The sequence below is a fragment of the Nycticebus coucang genome, chromosome 8 (assembly GCF_027406575.1).
Source record: "Nycticebus coucang isolate mNycCou1 chromosome 8, mNycCou1.pri, whole genome shotgun sequence".
Classification (NCBI taxonomy): domain Eukaryota; kingdom Metazoa; phylum Chordata; class Mammalia; order Primates; family Lorisidae; genus Nycticebus; species Nycticebus coucang.
Window position 1 is genome coordinate 57,054,781 of NC_069787.1, and position 21,457 is coordinate 57,076,237.

At 38.9% G+C, this 21,457-nt stretch overlaps 1 protein-coding gene across 10 annotated transcripts in view; it reads right to left on the minus strand.

The window, feature by feature from the left end:
- Positions 1-21,457, minus strand: part of NEK11 (NIMA related kinase 11) — a 324,099-nt gene that overhangs the window by 236,807 nt on the left and 65,835 nt on the right. For 8 of the 10 annotated variants that reach the window (XM_053598484.1, XM_053598483.1, XM_053598487.1 and 5 more), the window contains exon 4: positions 12,185-12,303. The exons of the other annotated variants lie outside the window; for them this stretch is intronic. In XM_053598484.1, coding sequence (XP_053454459.1) covers positions 12,185-12,303 — 119 coding nt within the window. The remainder of the gene's footprint in view (positions 1-12,184; positions 12,304-21,457) is intronic. 10 annotated transcript variants of the gene reach the window in all.

Consider the following 21,457-nt stretch of genomic DNA (forward strand, 5'->3'; position numbering starts at 1 on the left):
GGGCTGGGTTTGAACCCAGCACCCTCGGTATATGGGGCTGGCACCCTACTCACTGAGCCACAGGCACCACTTTCTCTCTCTTCTTTTCTGCCTCTTTCACTATCTGAGTTATCTCAAGTGTTTTGTCTTCTACCTCTGAAATTCTTTCTTTTGCATGGTCTAACCTGTTGCTGATACTTTCCATTGCATCTTTAAGTTCCCTAATTGACTGTTTCAGTTCCTTCAGCTCTGCTATATCCTTTCTACATTCTTCATATCGTTCATCTCTTATTTGATTCTGTTTTTGGATTTCCTTTTGGTTATTTTCCACTTTATTAGCAGTTTCCTTCATTGTTTCCATCATTTCTTTCATTGTTTTCATTATGTGTATTCTAAATTCCCTTTCTGTCATTCCTAACATTTCTTTATAGGTAGAATCCTCTGCAGTAGCTACCTCATGGTCCCTTGGCAGGGTTGTTCTGGACTGGCTCTTCATGTTGTCTGGAGTTTTCTGCTGATTCTTCCTCATGAATGATTTCTTTTATCTGTTTCCTTGCCCTAATTTTCCTTTCACTTCCTTTTGCTCTTTAAGTTCTCGTGCCTGTGGACTAAGGTTTCAATGAGTCCTTTTGGTACAGGACCAGAAGGATGAGAAAGTTGAAGAGCAAAAAAGGGATGAAAGAAAGGAGGAATGAGCGAAAAGAAAAAAAAGTAAAGAAAGGAGAGGGGGTGGGTAAAAGGAATATTGACAAAAAGAAGAGAGGCACAGAAAGAGGGAGACAGAGCAATTTAGGTGTACAGTAGGGTACTTTGACACAACCTTAAAAAAATCCACCTTCTGGGGGTGCCCAGTTGCGTGGTTCCCTTGAGGTCAGCAGCTGTTTGCTAACCTGATCAGACACAGTACCCCATCTCCACCAAGTAGAGAGGAGAGACAAAAATGCTATAAATCAAACCAAAACAAGCAATCAGAAAACTTTACGGGATAAAATTGGGTGAAAAACCAAATAATAGTGGTAGAAACACTAGCAAAGATGAAGTTCTAGTTATTGAAAAAGGCAGCAATGGGAAATTATAATTAAACTAGAAAAATTGAGAAAGAAAAAATCTGTACAGAAAAGGTTGAAATTAAAAACAAAACAACATCAACAATGTCAAAATAAACAAAAAAAAACGAAACCAAAAAACAAAAAAACATAACCCAAAACAAAGCAGTATGTATAAGTTGTTGAGTATTCTCTGGGCAACACGTGGTCTTCTGGGGTATGAGATGTTAATCACAGTGCTGATATGACTGGAGGCTGCTGATTTCTCAAACCCCAGCAGGTAGACACCCTAAATCTCTCTTCAGCCCTCTTTAGAGGCACTTTGAACTTGTAAACTTGCTGAGCAGAAGCTTTCCCAGGAAAGTGCTTGTTGCTAGAATCACTGCTGAAGTGGCTATCCACTTACCCAGCGTGCCAAAAGCTGTCTCACTCTGCCCCTGAGGGTTAGGGCTGTAAGGCAGCTCAGACCCCACCCTTAGGCTACTCAGTCACTAGGTTACCAGCCAGATTCTTGCTCTGCGACCCTCAGGGCAGAGCTTGCCGGGGCAGATCACTCACAATGGCTCCCCGTGGCCCACAGCCAAACACTATTAGCTCCATCTGGCTCAGAGGCTCAGACTGGGGCCCTAGACAATGGTGAAAGTTCTCTTCACTCCCGCTCAGGCTCTCCCCAAGGCAGTTCAACTGAGTGCCAAGTCCAAAGACACCAAAACAGTTCACAGGTAAGGCCTTTCTGGTTTGCAGTGTCGCTGCTACTGTACTTACAGTTGCGGGCGGGTTTAGACTGATTGAACACACGCAACCACTTGCCAGTTTTCCACTGTTTTAGTCCTCCTCTTGGGGTCCAGAAGTCTCTTGCTGACTCCCTGTATCCTCACAGGGATGATTACAGGCAGATCCCACCAGCCAGAGATGCCTGGAGTCTTATCTCCCCAGAGTCACGGTGCCCAGATGCAAAGAAGCTGTTACTCGGCCGCCATCTTGCTCTCTCAGCCAGTTTAGAGAGATTTTAAAAAGTACATAAGCAAGTATAAGAGATGGTAGAAAGGGAACCTAGCCATTGTTACTTTATTAAAGAATTATTTACAGTTATAAATTGTTACTAATGAAGATATTCACCTGACCATAACAAACATCTCTCCCAACATATGATCTCTTTAAAGTAAAAGTTCACAAAATTAATTAAAACCAGAAACATCAGTTACAAATTTTTCTTTACCATTACAATTAATGATTATACAAGTATGTTACCTTTGTACAGTGGTCAGACCTCAAATATCCAGAGCAGAGCTGCAAATTCTAACTAAGGAATATAGTTAAAGAAAATCCACTTGGAAAATTTATATACTTGGTTTCATAGAAGATAAACAGGCAGGCACAGGTCTATGAAATCACAATTGTATATGAAGTGAACAATTGGGTAGAATAGTTGGAGTTTCTTCTGATTCAAATAATCTGTACCCTCTATGAGTGAATTAGGAGTATGCTTCCAGTGGTAGAGACAAAAGGGAAAAATAAAACGGGACAACACAAGTCTGGGCCATTTCAGCTTGTACTAAATAACCGTTAGTGCTATAATCTTCAGCACTATGTTACTATTTTTTAATATTTTTATGCCTTATCTGGAGATGAGGAAATCAAGGCTTAGAAAGACCAAATAACTTACCCAATGTTGTGTAGCCTATAAGTACTGACTTAGGCCTGTTTGACTCTATTAACCACTATTTCCATCTAAGTCTGTTTGTCTGCAGAAACTTTGCATTTAATCACTATTGTCTCCTGCCTTCTTATATTCCCATGACAACTAGAGCTGGGCTGTGCATGAGTATTCACTGATTACTTATTTAATGATTTAAAAAGAGAACAACCACATTTACAAACAGAAGGTTAAGTGAAATTAGGCTTCCTCTATGCCCACTCTTGAGGTTCTCTTGAAGGGCAGGAACTGTTGGATGCCTACCTTTTGACCATCCTCCTTCTCTTCTCCCTTACCACCAGAACCTTATAAGCCTCCGGGAGGTTCTGTGCATCTCAGACCTGGTGTATATGAAGGCAGTGGAGGAAGTAGCCAATGTGGAAGAAGGATATAACTGCTGATATAGGTACGAAACTGGTTAATGTACAAAGCTGTAAACCATAATCTCTGGGGTTATCTGTTCTACTGGACCGAAATTATTTGTATCATTACTGGATAAAAATATTCAAGTTTATCTCTGCCTCTATGAATGATAACATAGCCCAGACAATAGGAAATTAAGTCCAGCACTGCAATAAGAGAATATCCAGTAATTTCTTTTGTCTTTTCCAAGTTCTGTGAAATTTTTCTAATACCATTGAGACATAAGGAAAGTGAGACGGAAGCTTATAGGAAATACTTTCCTACTCTTACAAAAGACCAAAAAAGGAGGGTGACACATGCCATAGGGCCCTTTTATCTTTTCTGGAGTCTGGTTACTACTGCATGAAGGCATAATATGTGGTAGTGTTGCAGCCACCCTGACAATCACAAGAGGACAAGCCAACCACACCAAGAATGGTACAATAAAGACAGAACTCAAATCCCAGAGGATATTGTTGAGCTACTGAGTTAGACAACTCTAGCACCATCCCTCCTAGGAGACCTCTTGTTCAGCAAAATAGTGAATTTACTTTACTGTTTAAGCTGCTTCTGTTAAAAGTATCTCAAGTTCATTCACTTGGTTTCTATAGCTGTTGATTCTAGGAAGTCAGAGAGTCTAAGGATTTGGAATAGTGAGCTAGGAATCTACGAGAACACTGGGAAGAAGTTAAACATTCCAAAGAAATGTACCTTAAGACACCTAGACAGGTAGAAGATGAGTTATAAATAATAATACATTGCTAGCCCTCACACATATAAATACATAAATAAGAAAATCAGCACTAGCTATTTTAAGAATAAGGCATACAATATGTTAGAAAGAAGTCAGGAGAAGTCATTAGCTAGCACTTCAGTAATGGTAAATGATGAATTCCACACAACAGACCAGATATCAAGCTATTTGGTAAATGTTTTTATAAAATATAATTTGTTGGCATTTTGCTCATAGTAAACAAAAATGGCTCCAACATAAAAGTCTTGTCATATTGTTGGCTAAGATCCATTCCCTAGAAATATATAAAAATCAATCTAGGCCAGGTACAGTTACTGACAGCCTATAATGCTTACACTCAGGGAGGCTGAGGCAGGTGGACTGCTTGAGCTCAGGAGTTCCAGACCAACGTGAGCAAGAGCGAGACCCCATCTCTATGAAGAATAGAAAAACCAGCCAGGCACTGTGGTGCATGTCTATAGTCCCCGCTACTTGGGAGGCTGAAACAAGAGGACAGCTTGAGCCTAAGAATTTGAGATTGCTGCGAGCTATGATAGTATAGCACTCTACCCAAGAGCAGTGGAGTGAGACTGTCTCAAAAAAAAAAAAAAAAATCAAAAATCAAATTCAAGAAATAATAACAGGCAATTCAGGTGGTTTATATAAACTCTTTCTTATAAAAGGTCAGTATAGTTCTCCATCTATTAAGTAGAAGCTCATGAGCCCCATGCCAATCTGTGTAAGTGGTGGTTCTTCTCATTTCTATGCTTCATGACAACTAAGTGACTAGTTAAGAATCAGTGACAGTCTGTAGTCAAATTTGTGATAAAACTCCTATCCCTATCACCCCATTAGGTCATTCTCCCCCAGGCTCTGGGTCCCATGCTAAGGTAAAGAGCAGTCTGTGGAGGTGCAGAGAGCAGGTATTTCTTAAGCCCCAGCCAATGGTAGGATTGTGGAGAAGTATGGACAATTCAAACTTCATTTGCCTGTAAGCCCTTATCTGAATAGTTTCTGAAACCTTCTCTGTGGGTCTGTCCTTCATCTGGCAGGTTCTCAGGGCAGATCACAAACTCTTCTTGCCAAAGGTGCTGGCAAAACCAATGGCTCCTTTTTGACACATGGCCCAGGTAGAGACTCTTACTGCTGATCTCTGCCATATGGCCCATGCCCTGTGTACTGAGGCACCTGCTGACTTTCCTCATCTGTATCATATCCCCTCACTCCCACAGTCAGTCCTCTGTATTGAGCTAAGTCAAGTTCTCTTAAAATCATTTACTATTGCCAACACACCAAGGAGTGAGTGTACACCCAGCATGGAGGTGGAGTAGCCTTGAAAAAGTGACCGCAGGACATCCTCAAAAAGTGGGAAGAAGAAAGCAAGAGATTACATTAAGACAAAACACTACAACTTCTCTCTGCTTTTCCATCTTCAAACCTAGGGTAGGACACTTTCTTCTTTAGTCATATTTATTGACCCGAACTTCCAAGTATGACCCTCCCCTGGAAGCCCCACTACATTAAAAATGAGCTCTTCTGGCCACTTTTGGGGGAATATTTCAGACATTACCACTACAAGAAGACTGGGAAGAAGTATAGGTACGAAAACTGATTAAGGTACGAAACTGGTTAATGTACAAAGCTGTAAACCATAATCACTGGGGTTATCTGTTCTACTATACTGAAATTATTTCAGTCATCCAAACTGGCTGGGAAATGTATGGGTTGCTAGGTGATGAGGAAGCCATCTCGAGGTAAGTGGACCAGCCCTATTCTCCCTTCCACTGTGAAGTACCAACAAGGCCTCAAGACCACCAGCAGATGGGCTCTCTGTAGAAAGACTGTTCTGTCCTTTATCCTATGAAATTGAGGTTAATTGAACTCAACATGAATAAGTGCTACATTCTCAAGATAGCTTTTAGTGTGAACTGTGAATATTCTCAGTTTTTAGTATCATTATTTATATATTTATGCCATATGCTATAGATTTAAATAAACCAAATTAAAATGAGTACAGGAAATCTCCAATGGAGTGAGCAAAATCATTTTTTCTATAACTTCATTCTTCTCATTTTTTTCCAGGGTCTTATTTATCTCTTCTGCTGCTGCACTGTATTAGTCAGAGAAACAGAACTAATATATGATTCATTATAAAGAATTGGCTCGCACAAGTATGGAGGCTAAGAAATCCCATGATCTGCTGTTTATAAGCTAGAGGTGCAGGAGAACTGGTGGTGAATTTCAGTACTAGTCTGAAGGAATGAGAACCAAGGGGGCCAGTGGTATAAATTCCAGTCAGAGGGCAAGACAAGATAAAAGGAGATATTCCAGTTCAAGCTGTAAGAGAAAGAGAGAGGGGAAAAAGCTTCCCCTTCTGTTGCCTTGTTCTATTCAAACCATCAATGACTGGATGATGCTCACCCACTATGAGGAGGGCAATCTACTTCACAGACTCCACTGATTCAAATGCTAATCTCACCTGGAAACACCTTCCAAGACTTACCCAGAAACAATGTTTAATCTGGGCGTCTTGTTGCCCACTCAAGTTGACACTTAAAATTAACCACCCCATGCACTAAAAATGTTCTGCAAAGCATTTCCAACAGAGGAGCCAAATCTAGCCTCTTCCCATGGACTGTTTCCAAGATAATCTTCTCAACACATATGTAAGCAATGTACATAATTTGCAAAATACACTTTAATGTATACTATAGACCACACAAGGAGAAAGCTGGGATAATGCTTTGTAGATAGACCTATTTTTATTAGCTATAGTTAGAATGATTTTAAAGCTAAGCAAAACACTGTGGTAGACTGTATTCTTGTTCCCTTTGGGAGGAATAGGCATCCCTATCTTTCTGGTGGTGACTTGCTCTGGTCAATGGCATGTGAGTAGACAGGATAATTTCCAGGTCTGAGCAGAAACTTTGGGAGCCATTGAGTATTTCTGGTGACCTCGTATCTTTCTCTCTATCAGAGAGAGTCCCAGATAAAAACTAATCCTTCATTTTGGGTGCTGGAAGGACAGTTCTTCAGTTTGGATGCTGGGATAAGAAGACAGGTAAAGCTGACTTCAGATGACCCACAGCTGCCAACATACAATATGACCAAGAAAAGATTGCTGCTTTAAGCCAGTGACATTGCTGGTTTTGTTAAAGCAGCATGACTCCCTTCCACAGGAATGAGTTCTAGTGCTACATTCTCAAGGTAGCTTTTACAGAACTATGAATATTCCTACCTTTTTAAACATCATCATAAGTGGTTATGCCATATGCTAAAAACCAGTTTGGGTTTTAAAAACAGATATTTAAGCTAACAAGTTTATTTTCTAAAGGAGATCTGTCCTACATTAAATTAAATATTAAAGACTAACAGAAGCAAAATGTACATTATATATTTATGATGAGACATAACTTACATTACTTCTCCATTTAAAAATGACTGGAATTGGATCAAACTAAGATACCTTTCTCCCCTTCCCCACCCCAAATTCCCAGATATATAAGACAATTTTCATTAGGACATTAATAATAGTGCTAAAAATGATAGTTATACAAACGAAAGAATGTTTTTCAAAAATCCCTGAAAGAATGCAGAATGAGAAACCCCAAAAGTAAAACATACTTAGAGAGAATCATCCCTCTACTCAAAGTAGCCACCAGCTCAATTACACATACTGTGTGGCTTTCATCAGGTGTCTGTCTCACTCTTCCCACTTTATGACTCCTGCTTCCTAAGATCACCACCTAAATGAGCTGCTTGTGTTACAGTTATTGTCTTGGAGTTCTGACATCAGAGGAACTCAAACAAAGACAAAATCTGGTTTCCTCAATAGCCAGGGCCTCAATTCAGACTTCCTTTTCTCAATTTCTCTCTCTGTCCCCTCATTTAATTAAACTCAGTACCATTGTTTCAAACTTGTCTTTTCAACTTCTCCTTGCCCTACAAAACCTCAGGTTCATCTTTGATCTTCCTTCACATCTCATATATTCATACTTATTTTCATGTTCCGTCCTTTTACCTTATCAAGTGCATTCTCATCCTCCCACCTTCTGCCCTCTGCTGCCACCATGGATATTATCATAAAAAGTTCTTAATTGATAACCTAACTACCTTCTCCTTCTGTATAATTTATCCTCTAATCTTCCCAAAGCAAGCTCTGGGCATTGCTGGGGGTCCTACTGTGGCCCCACACCAACCCTCCCCCTTCTTCCTCTTCCTCTCCTCCTAAAACAAAAAAAAAACACAAAAGACTGAGTTAGTCCCACTCCCTGAAGAAATTCTTACCAAAAGACCCTCAGTCACCAAAGCCCTTGGGCAAGCTGTGGAATTTTCCCCCTTGCTAGGGCCCCAGTCTCTAACTGCCCCCAGGCTCAAATGCCATTTTCACCCTGCCCAGTCAGGTCATTGTCCCTTTCATAAACCTGGACTGAACCTCTCCACTCCCCATCTTGTCTCTGGGTGCCACTGTTTCAGCCTTTCAGTCATGCTACAAAATAAAGCCCTTAGATCTCAGCCTACTTTTGCCAACAACTTCATTCATGTATCCCAAAAGTCCTTAACTGCACCACTCACCATTCATTCTGAAAGTCCCATGTTTTCCCACTTCAGTGCCTTTGCTCACTCTATTCCCTAAGCCTGGAAAACTTTAGCCCATCTTTCAATATATTCAAAACCTTCCTTGGGTCAAATGCTACTTCTTCTAAGAAGTAGCCATCACTGATTGCCTCAAATGGAAATATTATCCCTCTTCTGGTCTCCTATAGCACTTAAATTGTACTTCTCTTGGGCATTCTAATCATTTGTTTTAAATTAGCATATAACTTACATTAGATATATAATGTTAAACTTGATAAATTTTTACACACATTCTCACTATTGTTATTGTCCACCTAGATCAAGATAATAGACCATTCCCATGATCCCAGAAGGATTCTTTGTACCTCTTCCAGTTCAAACTCCTTCAAAGAGTGACTCACTATAGATTAGTGTTGCTAGTTTCTATACATTATATAAATAGAGCCAAATGGTATATACTTTTGTATCTGGCTTCCTTCACCCTACATGGTATCTCTGAAATTCGCTCAGGTTATATATAACAATTATGTATTCTTTTTAAGTTAGACAGAAATAATATTAAAAGTCTATTTTATGACTATACCATAATTTTTTTGGTATTTGGTATGACTATACCATAATCTATTTCACTATAGGTGAACAATTTTTACTGCTTTGACTATTAAAAATAAGGCTTCAGTGGAAATTTTTGTACATCTTTTGTTAGGCATCAGCACTCACTCATTTCTATCCTCTGTAATAGAATTATTGGGTCACAGGTATTTTTATGTTTAGCTCAAGAAGTACTACCCAACATTTCTCCAAAGTATTTATACCAATATACAATACACCCTATCTATAATATAAGAGAATTCCAGTTGCTCCACATCCTTGCCAACATTATTCTTCTCAGAAGTTTTTTCCTTACCTGCTGCTGTCTGTGCTCTCATTTCTATATTGAATTATAACCACAAACAATACCATTACATAGAGCTTAGCAGTTTGCAAACTTTTTAAATATATAACATATAATATATCAATGCATATTTCCTATAAACCTGTAAAGTAAGCAGAGAGAGTCTCATTCTTATTCTTATTTTATAGATGAGGAAACAAAGACTCAAAGAGGTTAATCAGCTTGGCCAAGGTCATGAATCTATCATGCAGTAGAGATACCAAATTCAGTACATCTACCATGTTGCAAAGCTTGTAGTTAGGGGAGTACATGTTTCATCTCTGCAAGTTTACTAACAACTCTTTGAGGTTGGTATTTATTTATTTTTTAAATGGCACTCCTCACTCATTTCTTTCTTTCCCTCTCTCTCTCTCTCTTTCATTTTTTGAAACGAGAGTCTCACTGTGTATCCTCGGGTTGACATTGCTCAACCATAATTCACAACAACCTCAAACTTGACTCAAGAGATGCTTTTTGCCTCAGCCTCCCTAGTAGCTGGAACTACAGGAATCCGCCATGATGCCTGGCTAATTTTTTCTATTTTTAGTAGAGCTGGGGTCTTGCTCTAGCTTGGGCTGGTCTTGAACTCCTGAGCTCAAGCAATACACCTGCCTTGGCCTCCCAGAGTGCTAGGATTACAGGTATGAGCCACTGTGCCCAGCTATTAATACTTATTTATATATTTATTTATTTTTGATAGAGTCTCACTTTGTTGCCCTGGGTAGAGTGCCCTGGCATCATAGCTTATAGCAACATCAAACTCTTGGGCTTACGTGATCCTTTTGCCTCAGCCTCCCAAGTAGCTGGGACTACGGTGCCCACCACAATGCCTGGCTATTTTTTGTTGTTGAGACTATAGGCACCTGCCACAATGCCCAGCTATTTTTTGGAGATGGGGTCTCGCTCTTGCTCACGCAGGTCTCAAACTCCTTAGCTCAGGTAATCCATCCACCTCAGCCTCTCAGAGTACTAAGATTACAGGCATGAGCTACTATGTCTGGCCCTGATACTTATTTTTAATTTATCATGATTGAATGAATTAAAACATAAAAGCAAAATTTCTCCATACATAAAAACTTTACAACAATTGGTTATAATGGCATAATGAATAAGAGGCACCATCATTTTTTATGTGAATCACAAAAGATGGTATTTCAGATCTATAAACATCTGAACAGTCTCATTTAATGACTTTCCTTGAAAATGGAAGGATTTTAAAAAATTATATTCTTCTCCTTGGAGGGTTATTTTAAACTTGCTATTTTAACTTTCACTAAACAGTCTCAAATATATCAAAAATATCTGGGTCCTTAAATCAACCACATTTCAGATTTTATATTTTTACATAGATCAGAGTTCACGTATGTGTTAGTTTTTTGAGTTTTCTTATATATAAGCTAACAAAATGCCAAGAAGTAGTAAAGAAAATAAAAGAAATACTAATAAAACTGTATGTACACAGAATTCTAACATTATCAGCTTTGGATAGTTTATTAAAAGATTATTTGATTTTTTTTTTATGACTGTCTCTAAGGATAGTTTGACCTCATTCAACAGATGGTTATAAGTTGTCAATAAATCAGTAACCATCTGTATCACAGGGCATATGTTTCAGAAGATACATGGAGAATTGCAGAATAATATGATTACTTTTTATGTTATCAGAAACCACAAATGACACATTTAGGCAATCTGACATTCATGGATAGCTAGACCTTGGTCCTATAAATAATTATTTTTGTTTGAGAAGAATGTTTCTATGTATTATGCTCACTCCAAGGTGAAAGCTACTATAGTCCCTCAGAGCATCTACTTTGTTTTTGTATGTTTATATTTTCAGATGTGTTCATTGGGTCTATATAACATTTAACAACTAAAACTTCTTACTTTTGGCATATGGAAAACTCATAAAGAATTTTAAGGACCAGGCACAGTGGCTCATGCCTGTAATCCTAGCACTCTGAGAGGCCAAGGCGGGTGGATTGCCTGAGCTCAGGAGTTAGAGACCAGCCTGAGGTAGAGTGAGATTCCACTGCTAAAAAAATAGCCAGGCGTTATAGTGGGCACCTGTAATCCCAGCTACTTGGGGGAGGCTAAAGCAAGAGGATCACTTGCGCCCAAGAGTTCAAGGTTGCTGTAAGCTATGATGCCATGGCACTCTACTGCGGGTGACAGAATGAGACTCTTTCTCAAAAAATAAAAAATAAAAAGTTTTAAAATACACTTTTTGAGGCAGAGGTTGTAAATGTAATCATAGAAAATTGAAAACTCAAACATATTTTGATCTTCTTTATCAGATATTTCATGTCAAAACTGACTTTTTGTCTGAATATTTATCTGTCTGAGGCCAAAGAATATCTTCTGCCTTAATTACGCGGTTCATTTGGGATGTGTACCTAGCTAAATGTATACTAGCACATTCTAAGGTGACCTTGCATTTCATTTGTGGCATATTAAGGTATTTATAACTCAAGACTGCTACTAATAAAATACAACAAGTTCACAGCGTGCTAAAGGTATGTGAGAACCTCTCCTAAGACACAGAAGATGATCCAATGCAAGAAAATGTGTTTAATCTAAGTTTCTGTCTTATATGCCAGTCCTGCTTTATTTCTAGAACAACAACTAAAATAGCCATGCAAGTAAATCCTCTGTATATAATCATTCAGCAGTTTCCCCAAGGAAAAACATATTATAAATGTTTAGCTATAGCCATTTACCTTTTGGATTTGTTTCAAGTTCTACTAAAAAAAAAAATTCAAGTTCAGACATGACTATGAAAAACATATTCTTTCCCCAGCAGCAAGTGAACACACCTCTCATGCATGTAGTCAACTCCCAGTAGCAGCTGGATAAACCATTCTGTTATTTGATTTTCTGAGAAGACTTTTCCAGCTTCCTTATATTCCTGAATTTTATGGTCCAGATCTCGGCCCTAAAATAAAATAGTATAATCTTTCAGATATTTTTCAATTAAGATTTTAAAATCAAGCTCTTTTAACAACAGTTAATACACAGCAGTCACTACATATCATTAGAAAGTGAGGACGCACTGTCACTCTGTAACTATCACTAACAAAGATTCTCTCTTATACCAAACTCTAGTCAGGCTTCTCTAAGTTGTCTTCTCAACCACGGCTTAACTTTGACCTATAAAAATTTGAACAAATAGGGTGGCGCCTGTGGCTCAGTGATTAGGGTGCCGGCCCCATACACTGAGGGTGGTGGGTTCCAACTTGGCCCTAGCCAAACTGCAACAAAAAAATAGCCAGGCGTTGAGGCGGGCACCTGTAGTCCCAGCTACTTGGGAGGCTGAGGGAAGAGAATCACCTAAGTCAAAGAGCTAGAGGTTGCTGTGAGCTATGACGCCATAGTATTCTACTGAGGGTGACAAAGTCAGACTCTGTCTCTAAAAAAAATAAATAACCAACATAAAAGAAAAAAACTTAAACAAATACTAATATAGTTTCTAACAGCTCAAGGCTACATCCCTGAGATGATCCTAGCCCCCTTATAGTACCTTCCTGAGAAAACTCAGGACTGCCAAAAGAATGTACTGTTTGTTGTAATCAACTCCTGAGGATAGGGCTCCTGTCTCCCAGCCTCTATGAAAGGGTAGAAATCTCATTTTGATAAGCACCAGTTAGCAAAACCAGATGGGTTTCACACAGACTAACCCACACTCCCTGATTTTATAATTTTTCACTTCCCTGACTCTGCTCAGGCCTCTGCTGTTGCCCTTCCCTAATCCCTCATTCTCCCTGAACACGTAGACACCTCTGCACAAATGTCTGACTTTGGAAATGGAAGAACAGAACAGTCTTAGAGAGGCTACTCTCACTGTTCTCCAGAATTGCTGGACTTCTGACAAAGTTTGGTGGACCTATCCCCATCTCTGCATATTGGTTGACAGTGACAGGCAGCTGGACCCTCTTCATCTGGTAACACAGACTCCCAAGTATTCAGAGATGACTGAGTTCTCCTTTCCTCTATTTCTCAGAAATACAGCACTGTTGATTTAGGAGCGAACCCAAGCATTTCATCAATTTCCTTCCTATCACTCATTGGTGATAAGTAAAATAAACATACATGTTACTAAGACCCAAAACTAATCATGATCACAAATGATAAACATCCAAATTGCCTGGCCATGTCTGACATAATGCCCTTTCTGACTATGCTTGTGTTGATAAATTTTAATTGTCACAGAAAAGAAAACACTAAATGTTAAATTCTCTTAGAGAATCCTTATAACCTGATCCTTTTTCCTGCAAAATGCTGAAAAATTAGAGGTGAGTTGAGAAGTATTCCTCTAAAGAAAAGGATGGGTTAAATGTAACTGTGTTTGGTCTTTGCAGGATGCAAAACAGGCTCCATACAGAGTAGAAGAGGTACTTGCCAGGTCCACGGGGAGCACAAGTGGAAAATGAAACAAGAAGCTATTCATAGACTCTTCATAATGGAATTATCATTATATGCAAATGAAAAGCATTTATAGGCAATAAGACAATCCAAGAGAAATTACTTCTAATCAAACAACATGAGGTTGACTAACTCATTTGGAATGTTTTTTTTATTTCCTTTCAGAGCAATGTACAAATATTTGCCTAGCATTTTCTCTCCTTCCACATGTTAGGGCCATAATATGTCAGAAATATAGCAAACATTCATTTGTAGCCTAGCTCAAGAACAGTTTCCTGCTAGATAGGTTGGGCCAAGGAGATCAAACCTTGCTGGAATTCAAAAATATTTGAATATTGAAATATTGAATATTTGACCCTTTGTCAAAAAGCTCTTGTTCCCATCTCACTCTGCAAACTTTGGTAGGATTCTCTTTTGAATCTGTTGGACTCTCATAATTTTTCTATTCTCTCATAATGTTTCTATGAGATGCAAAAACACTTTTTTGACAATACATCACTATAACATTTTTTTTTTTTGAGACAGAGTCTCACTTTGTTGCCCTCAGTAGAGTGTTATGGCATCATAGCTTACAGCAACTTCAAACTCTTGGGCTCACGTGATCTCTTGCCTCAGCCTTCCCAGTAGCTATGACTACAGGTGCCTGCCACAATGCCCAGCTATTTTTAGAGAAAGGGGTCTAGCTCTTGCTCAGCCTGATCTTGAACTCCTGAGTGCAGGCAATTCACCCTCCTCGGCCTCCCAGAGTGCTAGGATTACACTTCTTTATGGTATTGCCAAAATTGTAAAAGAGATTTATTTAAAAAAAATTTAGTGTGTGTTCTTTAAACTCTGAGAAACAAACCTAAAATGTTTTCCAGGTACACAAAATCTAGGATAATGTTTGGTGAATAAAATCTAGTAAAGTGTGTGGGCTTGATTAAAGCCGAGTGTCTTCAGAGCTGTCAGCATGAAGTGTAATACAGATGGAAACCTCTTACCTAGGTTTATTTAGTAAAATAAATTCACATTATCTCTATATTATAAAACTTGTCAGCAAGAATAATAAGTTAAGGTGATGGCTAGCTATTTAATGTCCCATGCTCACAAGCATTCCAAGCATAATTATGAAAACCGAAACTTAATATAAGATAAAATTCCCATATGAAGAATATCCCTCCTATGCCAGAAGATTTTAACATTCTTATCACAAAGGATGAAAAGCTGAGGCTAAGGGAATTCTGTACAAACAACAATTTAATTCTCAGGCCTAGCCAAAACCAAGGCAAAACTAAAACAAAACCTACACTAAGAGGATAGAGATAAAAGTTTGCCTTCTCTACAGTTTCTTATTACAGACAGACTAAAGATAGTTGAGACTGTTAATATTCTATGGCACATTGAAAACTTCTATTATGGGCTCGGCACCTGTGGCTCAAGCGGCTAAGGTGCCAGCCACATACACCTGAGCTGGTGGGTTTGAATCCAGCATGGACCCGCCAAACAACAATGATGGCCACAACCAAAAAATAGCCAGGCATTATGGCGGGTGCCGATAGTCCCAGCTACTAGGGAGGTGGAGGCAGGAGAATCGCTTGAGCCCAGGAGTTGGAGGTTGCTGCGAACTGTGATGCCACAGCACTCTACCCAGGGCAACAGCTTGAAGCTCTGTCTCAAAAAAAAAAAGAAAAAGAAAAATTCTATTATGAAATAATACATGTTCCTAGATGTGAACTAAAGTAAAACCTAAGGCTTCCCCCTAGCAGCTAACTGACTAGACTCCCTCTTGGCTAAAGGGATTCCTAAAAGTTAGTTGCCAGCCATGAGAAAGGAGATCAGAAAGCTTCATCATGTCCCTTCTCCTTAGAGATGCCCTTAGTGACTCACTAATAGACCTAAGGCCATGCAAGACTTACTTTATCCACAGGTGCTCAGTATACATAACAAACCATTTGTCCCATACTTTGTCTCTAATTAACAGACCCTTTATCTAAGCATTCCTTTTCACTGACTGCTGATCTTTTAGACAAAGTCTACCTCTTTCAGCCAACTGTCAGCTAAAAAATCTTTAAACCCACATATAGCCTGTGAGCTCCAGTTTCCAGATGTCCCACCTTTGGGGGCCAAACCAATGTATATTTTCCACGTATTTATTTATGACTTTACCTGTAATTCCTGTTTCCCTAAAACATATAAAATCAAACTGTAACCCCACCACCTTCAGCAGTCGCTCAAGATTTCTTGGGTGTGGCTATGGGTCACAGTCCTCAAATGTGGCTCAAGATAAACCTCTTTAAAATTATTTTACAGAGGATGATTTCTTTTCTGTCAACACAGAAATTATGATTCATAGATACTGATTGGTAGTGTGACAGTACACAACAGCTTGCTCCCAGTGAAAACACATGTAATGAAAATAAGATGGAGTCACTCAAGCTAGGGCTGAGATGGCATAGCTGGTCTGGCTGGTTTAGGTCCAACATGATCTTTACCTCATATCTTCCATCTTCATTGTTTTGTAAATTCGACTTTAACCTAAAAGTGTATATTTAGAGTAATTTAGGGCAATTGCTTTAGGAGATTAACTTTTGAATTGGAATGTTGTTATATGGGTCATGGGTTATGTCAAATATTGTTTATTATGGGTCATGGTTTATGGTGATTACTGTTGTTTAAGATAAGTGTTAATTAGTGTTGTTTAAAATAAAAGTTAGTACGCTCTTGCTTTTAGCTTTTATGTATAAAAAGGTGATTTTGGAAATGGAAGAACAGAACAGAACAGCCTTGGAGAGGCTACTCTCACTGTTCTCCAGAATCGCTGCCCTTCTGACAAATGAACTTTGGTGGACCTATCCCTGTCTCTGCATATTGGCTGACAGTCATAGGCAACTGTACCCAATTCATTCCGTAACACTAGTGTTCACTAGAAAGTAAGGTCACTAAGAGTTAAAAAAATCTAATTAATATATGTAACTGAAATTACCAGAAATATCAAGGAAAATAAAACTATATGCATATATACAAAGAAGGTAAAATGTGCTTTTTAATGAGGAAAGCAAAAGGATGTTTTTGTTTTGTTAGAAGGAAAAGAGAAGAATTTTTGTAGAAAGTAGAATGACTAGTTGTTCCAAAATGAGAAAGAGAAGTATAGGATAAAAACTGAAGAGCTATAATAGTTGGAGGAAGTTTGTAGAAGAGGAATCTTTGAAAAGGAATTTTATGTATGATAAATCTGGCTGAGATTAGAAAAGAAGTTTTCTAATTACAAGTTTTCTAAAACTTGAGCATTAATTTCAAATACACTGAAAGAAAATTAGAATTTCGTTCTGTTAAAACAAGTTTTTCTTGAAGTATTGAGCCACTTTCAACAGGAAACTGTAAAAAGTAAAGTTTATCTTTTGAGTAATTGGTCTAGGAAAGAAAGGTTTTAGTAAGATAAATTCTTGCTGTCTTTATTAGGTTTTTGATTACCTAAGAAAACTCAGTCCTCTCCCTTCAAAAAGCAAGGTTGCTCTATAACTATGTCACTTTCTTTGAAGTCTTTTAATTACGACTTTGCTTAAATGAATGACTATTGTTTACAGTGACCTGTGCTCCTATTTTAATCAAGCATTTTAAACCTTTTGATATTTTTTGAAAGCTTTCAAGAATCAAATACTAAATTAAGACTTTTTGATCTTGAACTAAATTGGGGAGTTTCAAGATGGACATCTGGAATATCTCAAAGGAATTTTTCCTCTCTTCTTATAAAAAGAGAGATTATAAACTAAGTAGGCCTATTTGATGTATAATTTGCAAGCATGGGAAGCATTGTTAAATAATAAGTGATGCTGAACCTTTTAAAGTTATATTGTATGGGTATGCTACTCCAGAAGTTGTATAAAATTCCTAGAAATATGATAGTCTTGGTAATGCACTATCAGTCATAACTACAGTTATTATCTTAAAACAGCATATGTGCAGAAGTAACAAAATGTCCTTGACAATTGTGCTATAATAAATTTTTATTAGATCTTTAACCATGCATGCCCATTTTAAGTCCTGTTAATTCTTTTACTCTGGTACTTTCTTGAAAATTATTGCCTAAATTTTGCCTAAAATGTTTCATCCTTGAGGAGATGGAAAAAACTCTGACAAGTATAGGTTTATGATAACTTTAAGATCATATCATTGGATTGGGTAAGAATTCCCAGGACTCAAATAAATGTACTGGTTCATAACACTGACCACCCAATATGAAGCAAAACAAGAACTAATCGAATACCAAGGAAATTCTTTGGCAGGATTTCATGCAAAGTCAGCCAGTGCTGAAATCGTTAAGATAAACAATTTGAATGAACTCCGTAAGATTTATCCAAGTCAAACAACCTATGATAATATGTTAAATAAACTGTATTGCACATCTGAATTGGGGAAACAAAACTGGTATTTGAAAGGATGTAAGTTTAGTGTTAAGCGTGGAGTCATGGAGGGCCTAGACCAGGGGTCCTCAAAGTATGGCCTGCGGGCCACATGCGGCCTGCCAAGGACATTTATCTGGCCCGCCTGGTGTTTTTGCCACAGCTGCCTGTCTTGCTTAGCAGCCGATTTGTCCTGGGCCGCAGTGCACATGTGTGGAATGTGCACCAACTCTCTGACTCCGCGCCTTCTCTCTGTCTCTCCCCACCCCTCCTCTCTGTCTCTCCCCGCAGGGTGTTTTTGCCATCCTGCTTAGCAGCCCACTCTTCCTGGCCCGCAGTGCACATGTGTGGAATGTGCCTCCCACTCTCCAACTCCCCTTCTACTCTCCAACTTTCCTCCTTCTCTCTGTCTCTCGACTCCTCCTCTCAGTCTCTGGTGTAATCGGAGGAGTCACCAGGTTGCCTGTGCAGAGCCTGCTGCTGCCTAAGGACCAAGGTAAGAACAAGTCAGGATTTTTTTTTTTTTTGAAGTTAGGAAGTCTATTTTTTTTTTCTTTAAATTTTGCAGTTAGTAAGGCCTTTTTTTTGAGGTTAAGGGGGGGATTTTTTCCCTGAAGTTAGGAGGTCTTTTTTTTTTTTTTTTTTTTGCAGATATGGGGGGCGCCTTTTTTTTTGAGTTAGAAGAGCCTTTTTTTTGAAGTTAGGAGAGTCTTTTTTTTTTTTAAGTTGGTTAGTGGGTTGGGGCTGGTTTCTAGGGGGGTTGCATCACAGTGATAACGCAATAAGTCAGCGCTTAGTGCTAATGCAAATTGTCAGCGCTCAGAGGTAATGCAAATAGTCAGTGCTCAGTGGTAGTGATAATTGTAAGTACTCAGTGTTAATGCAAATTGTTAGCACTCAGTATTAATGCAAATTGTCAGCATTCAGTGTTATCGCAAATGGTCAGTGGTCAGTGTTAATGCAAATGGTCAGTGCTCAGTGTTATTGCATGGGGGCCCTAAACTGGTGATCTGCCTAGGGCCCATGGGAACTTAATCTGGCTCTGCAGACAGCTGAGGAGTAGGAAATCCAATTTAATTGACAGTAAGTGCATTTATATTCTGATTGCTATTCAGTTGTGTGTGATGTTGTATGTTGTGTGCTATGTAAGCCCTGGTTCACAATGTTGCCATCTCTGAGCATACAAGCATATGGCTGAACTCACATTAGATTCAGAAGAAAAAAGGCATACATGCCTTCTTTTTTTATGCAGTGGAATCTGATTGTATGGGTCTTCTCACCCCTGGTCTAGGCCCTCCATGACTCCACACTTAATACAGAAAATAGTGTCTGTTTTCAAAGAATACAATTTGCATCGACACTATCAAACTCAACATAAAGATAAATATGATTGTTTGGTCAGAGAAGTGAGAAAAGATAAAATATTAAAACTGAAATATATATTGACAACTTAGCAAAACACTTTTGTGAAGCAGGAACAGCTAAATACTACAGCACTGCAAGCAAGTTTCAAGTTGCCAAGCTAATAGCGTGCACTGGCAGACCATTCGTGGAGGGAGAATTTGTTAAAGAATGCCTTCTTTCTGTTGCCAAAGAGATGTGTCCAGAGAAGGCTGATTTATTTAGTACAGTGAGTCTTTCAGATCTCTCAATTACATGAAGGAGTGAAGAAATGGGAGACTATTTGCATCAGCATTTGCACAACTCCGCAAAGAAACTTTCCGATTTTTCCTTGGCACTCGACAAAAGTAATGATATTCATGATTCTGCACAACTTCTAATTTTTATTCCTGGGATGAATGACTATTTCAAAGTCACAGAAGAGCTTGCTGTACTGCAAAGCATCAAAGGAACAACTACAGGAGAGGATATCTGTGAAAAGGTTTGCCAAACTGTGAGGAGTTTGAAGCTGGACTGGGCAAAACTAGCCAGTGTGACAACTGATGGTGCTCCTAGTGTGGTGGGGTCTAAGAAAGGAGTAATTGCTTGCATGAACCAAGAGATGGAGAATAGGTAAAAGGTTATTAGAAAATGTGTTTTCTTTGTGAGAAATGCATGGTCAAAGTTCTCCTGGTAGAAATACACATTCCACTGGACAAATTATAAAGCAGTTAAATAAGCATTATATTACAAACCCAATGGCATTAGGTAAAGCAACTGAATCAACTGCATTGCCTTGGTCAAAGGTATACTGACTGATGGCGATTATCTACTTCCATAGGAAAACATGGATTGATTCCTTATGAAATAGTTACTCGAAGGCTTATGCCCTTAATAATACAACCTTGTGAATCTGACACTCTTAGAAATTCTGACATGGGGCTTGGCACCCATGCTCATTGGTTAGGGTGCCAGCCACATGCACCAAGGCTGGTTGGTTCAAACCTGGCCCAGGCCTGCTAAACAACAATGCCAACAACAATAACAAAAAAAGGCCGGGTATTGTGGTGGGTGCCTGTAGTCTTAGCTACTTGGGAGGCTGAGGCAAGAGAATTGCTTTAGCCTAAGAGTTTGAGGTTGCTGTGAGCTATGATGCCACAGCACTCTACCGAGGGCAACGCAGTGAAACCCTGTCTCAAAAATAAAGAAAGAAAGAAAGAAAAAGAAAGAAAGAAAGAAAGAAAGAAAGAAAGAAAGAAAGAAAGAAAGAAAGAAAGAAAGAAAGAAAGAAAGAAAGAAAGAAAAGAAAAAGAAAAAGAAAAAGAAATTCTGAGGTGACATGGGCCAGGCACAGTGGCTCATGCCTGTAATCCTAGCACTCTGGGAGGCTGAGGTGGGTGGATGGGTGGATCACTCTTGAGCTGAGGAGGTTGAGACCAGCCTGAGCAAGAGCTAGACCCTGTCTCTAAAAATAGCCAGGTACTGTGGTAGGCACCTGTAGTCCTAGCTCCTTGGGAGGCTGACACAAGAGGATCACATAAGCCCAAGAGTTTGAGGTTGCTGTGAGCTACATAGCACTCTACCCAGGGCGACAAAGTGAGACTCTGTCTCAAAAAAAAAAAAAAAAAGAAAAGAAAAAGATATTCTGATATGACTAAATATTTTAAGATTTTGATGCATTTTGCCAAAGTATTTTTTTCCCCAGGCAAAAGAAGCCTTTTGAAACCCTCTGGTTGATGACAACTAGATCTTTTATGTTGAATCTGGAGATGAAGTCTTTTGGAAACAACACCACAGAAAGACTGCCCTTGAGCCCCACTGGAGGGGACCATATCAAGTTCTTCTCATCACACACACTGCAGCAACAATTCAGGGCCTTGAGTCTTCTCACCACACACACTGCAGCAA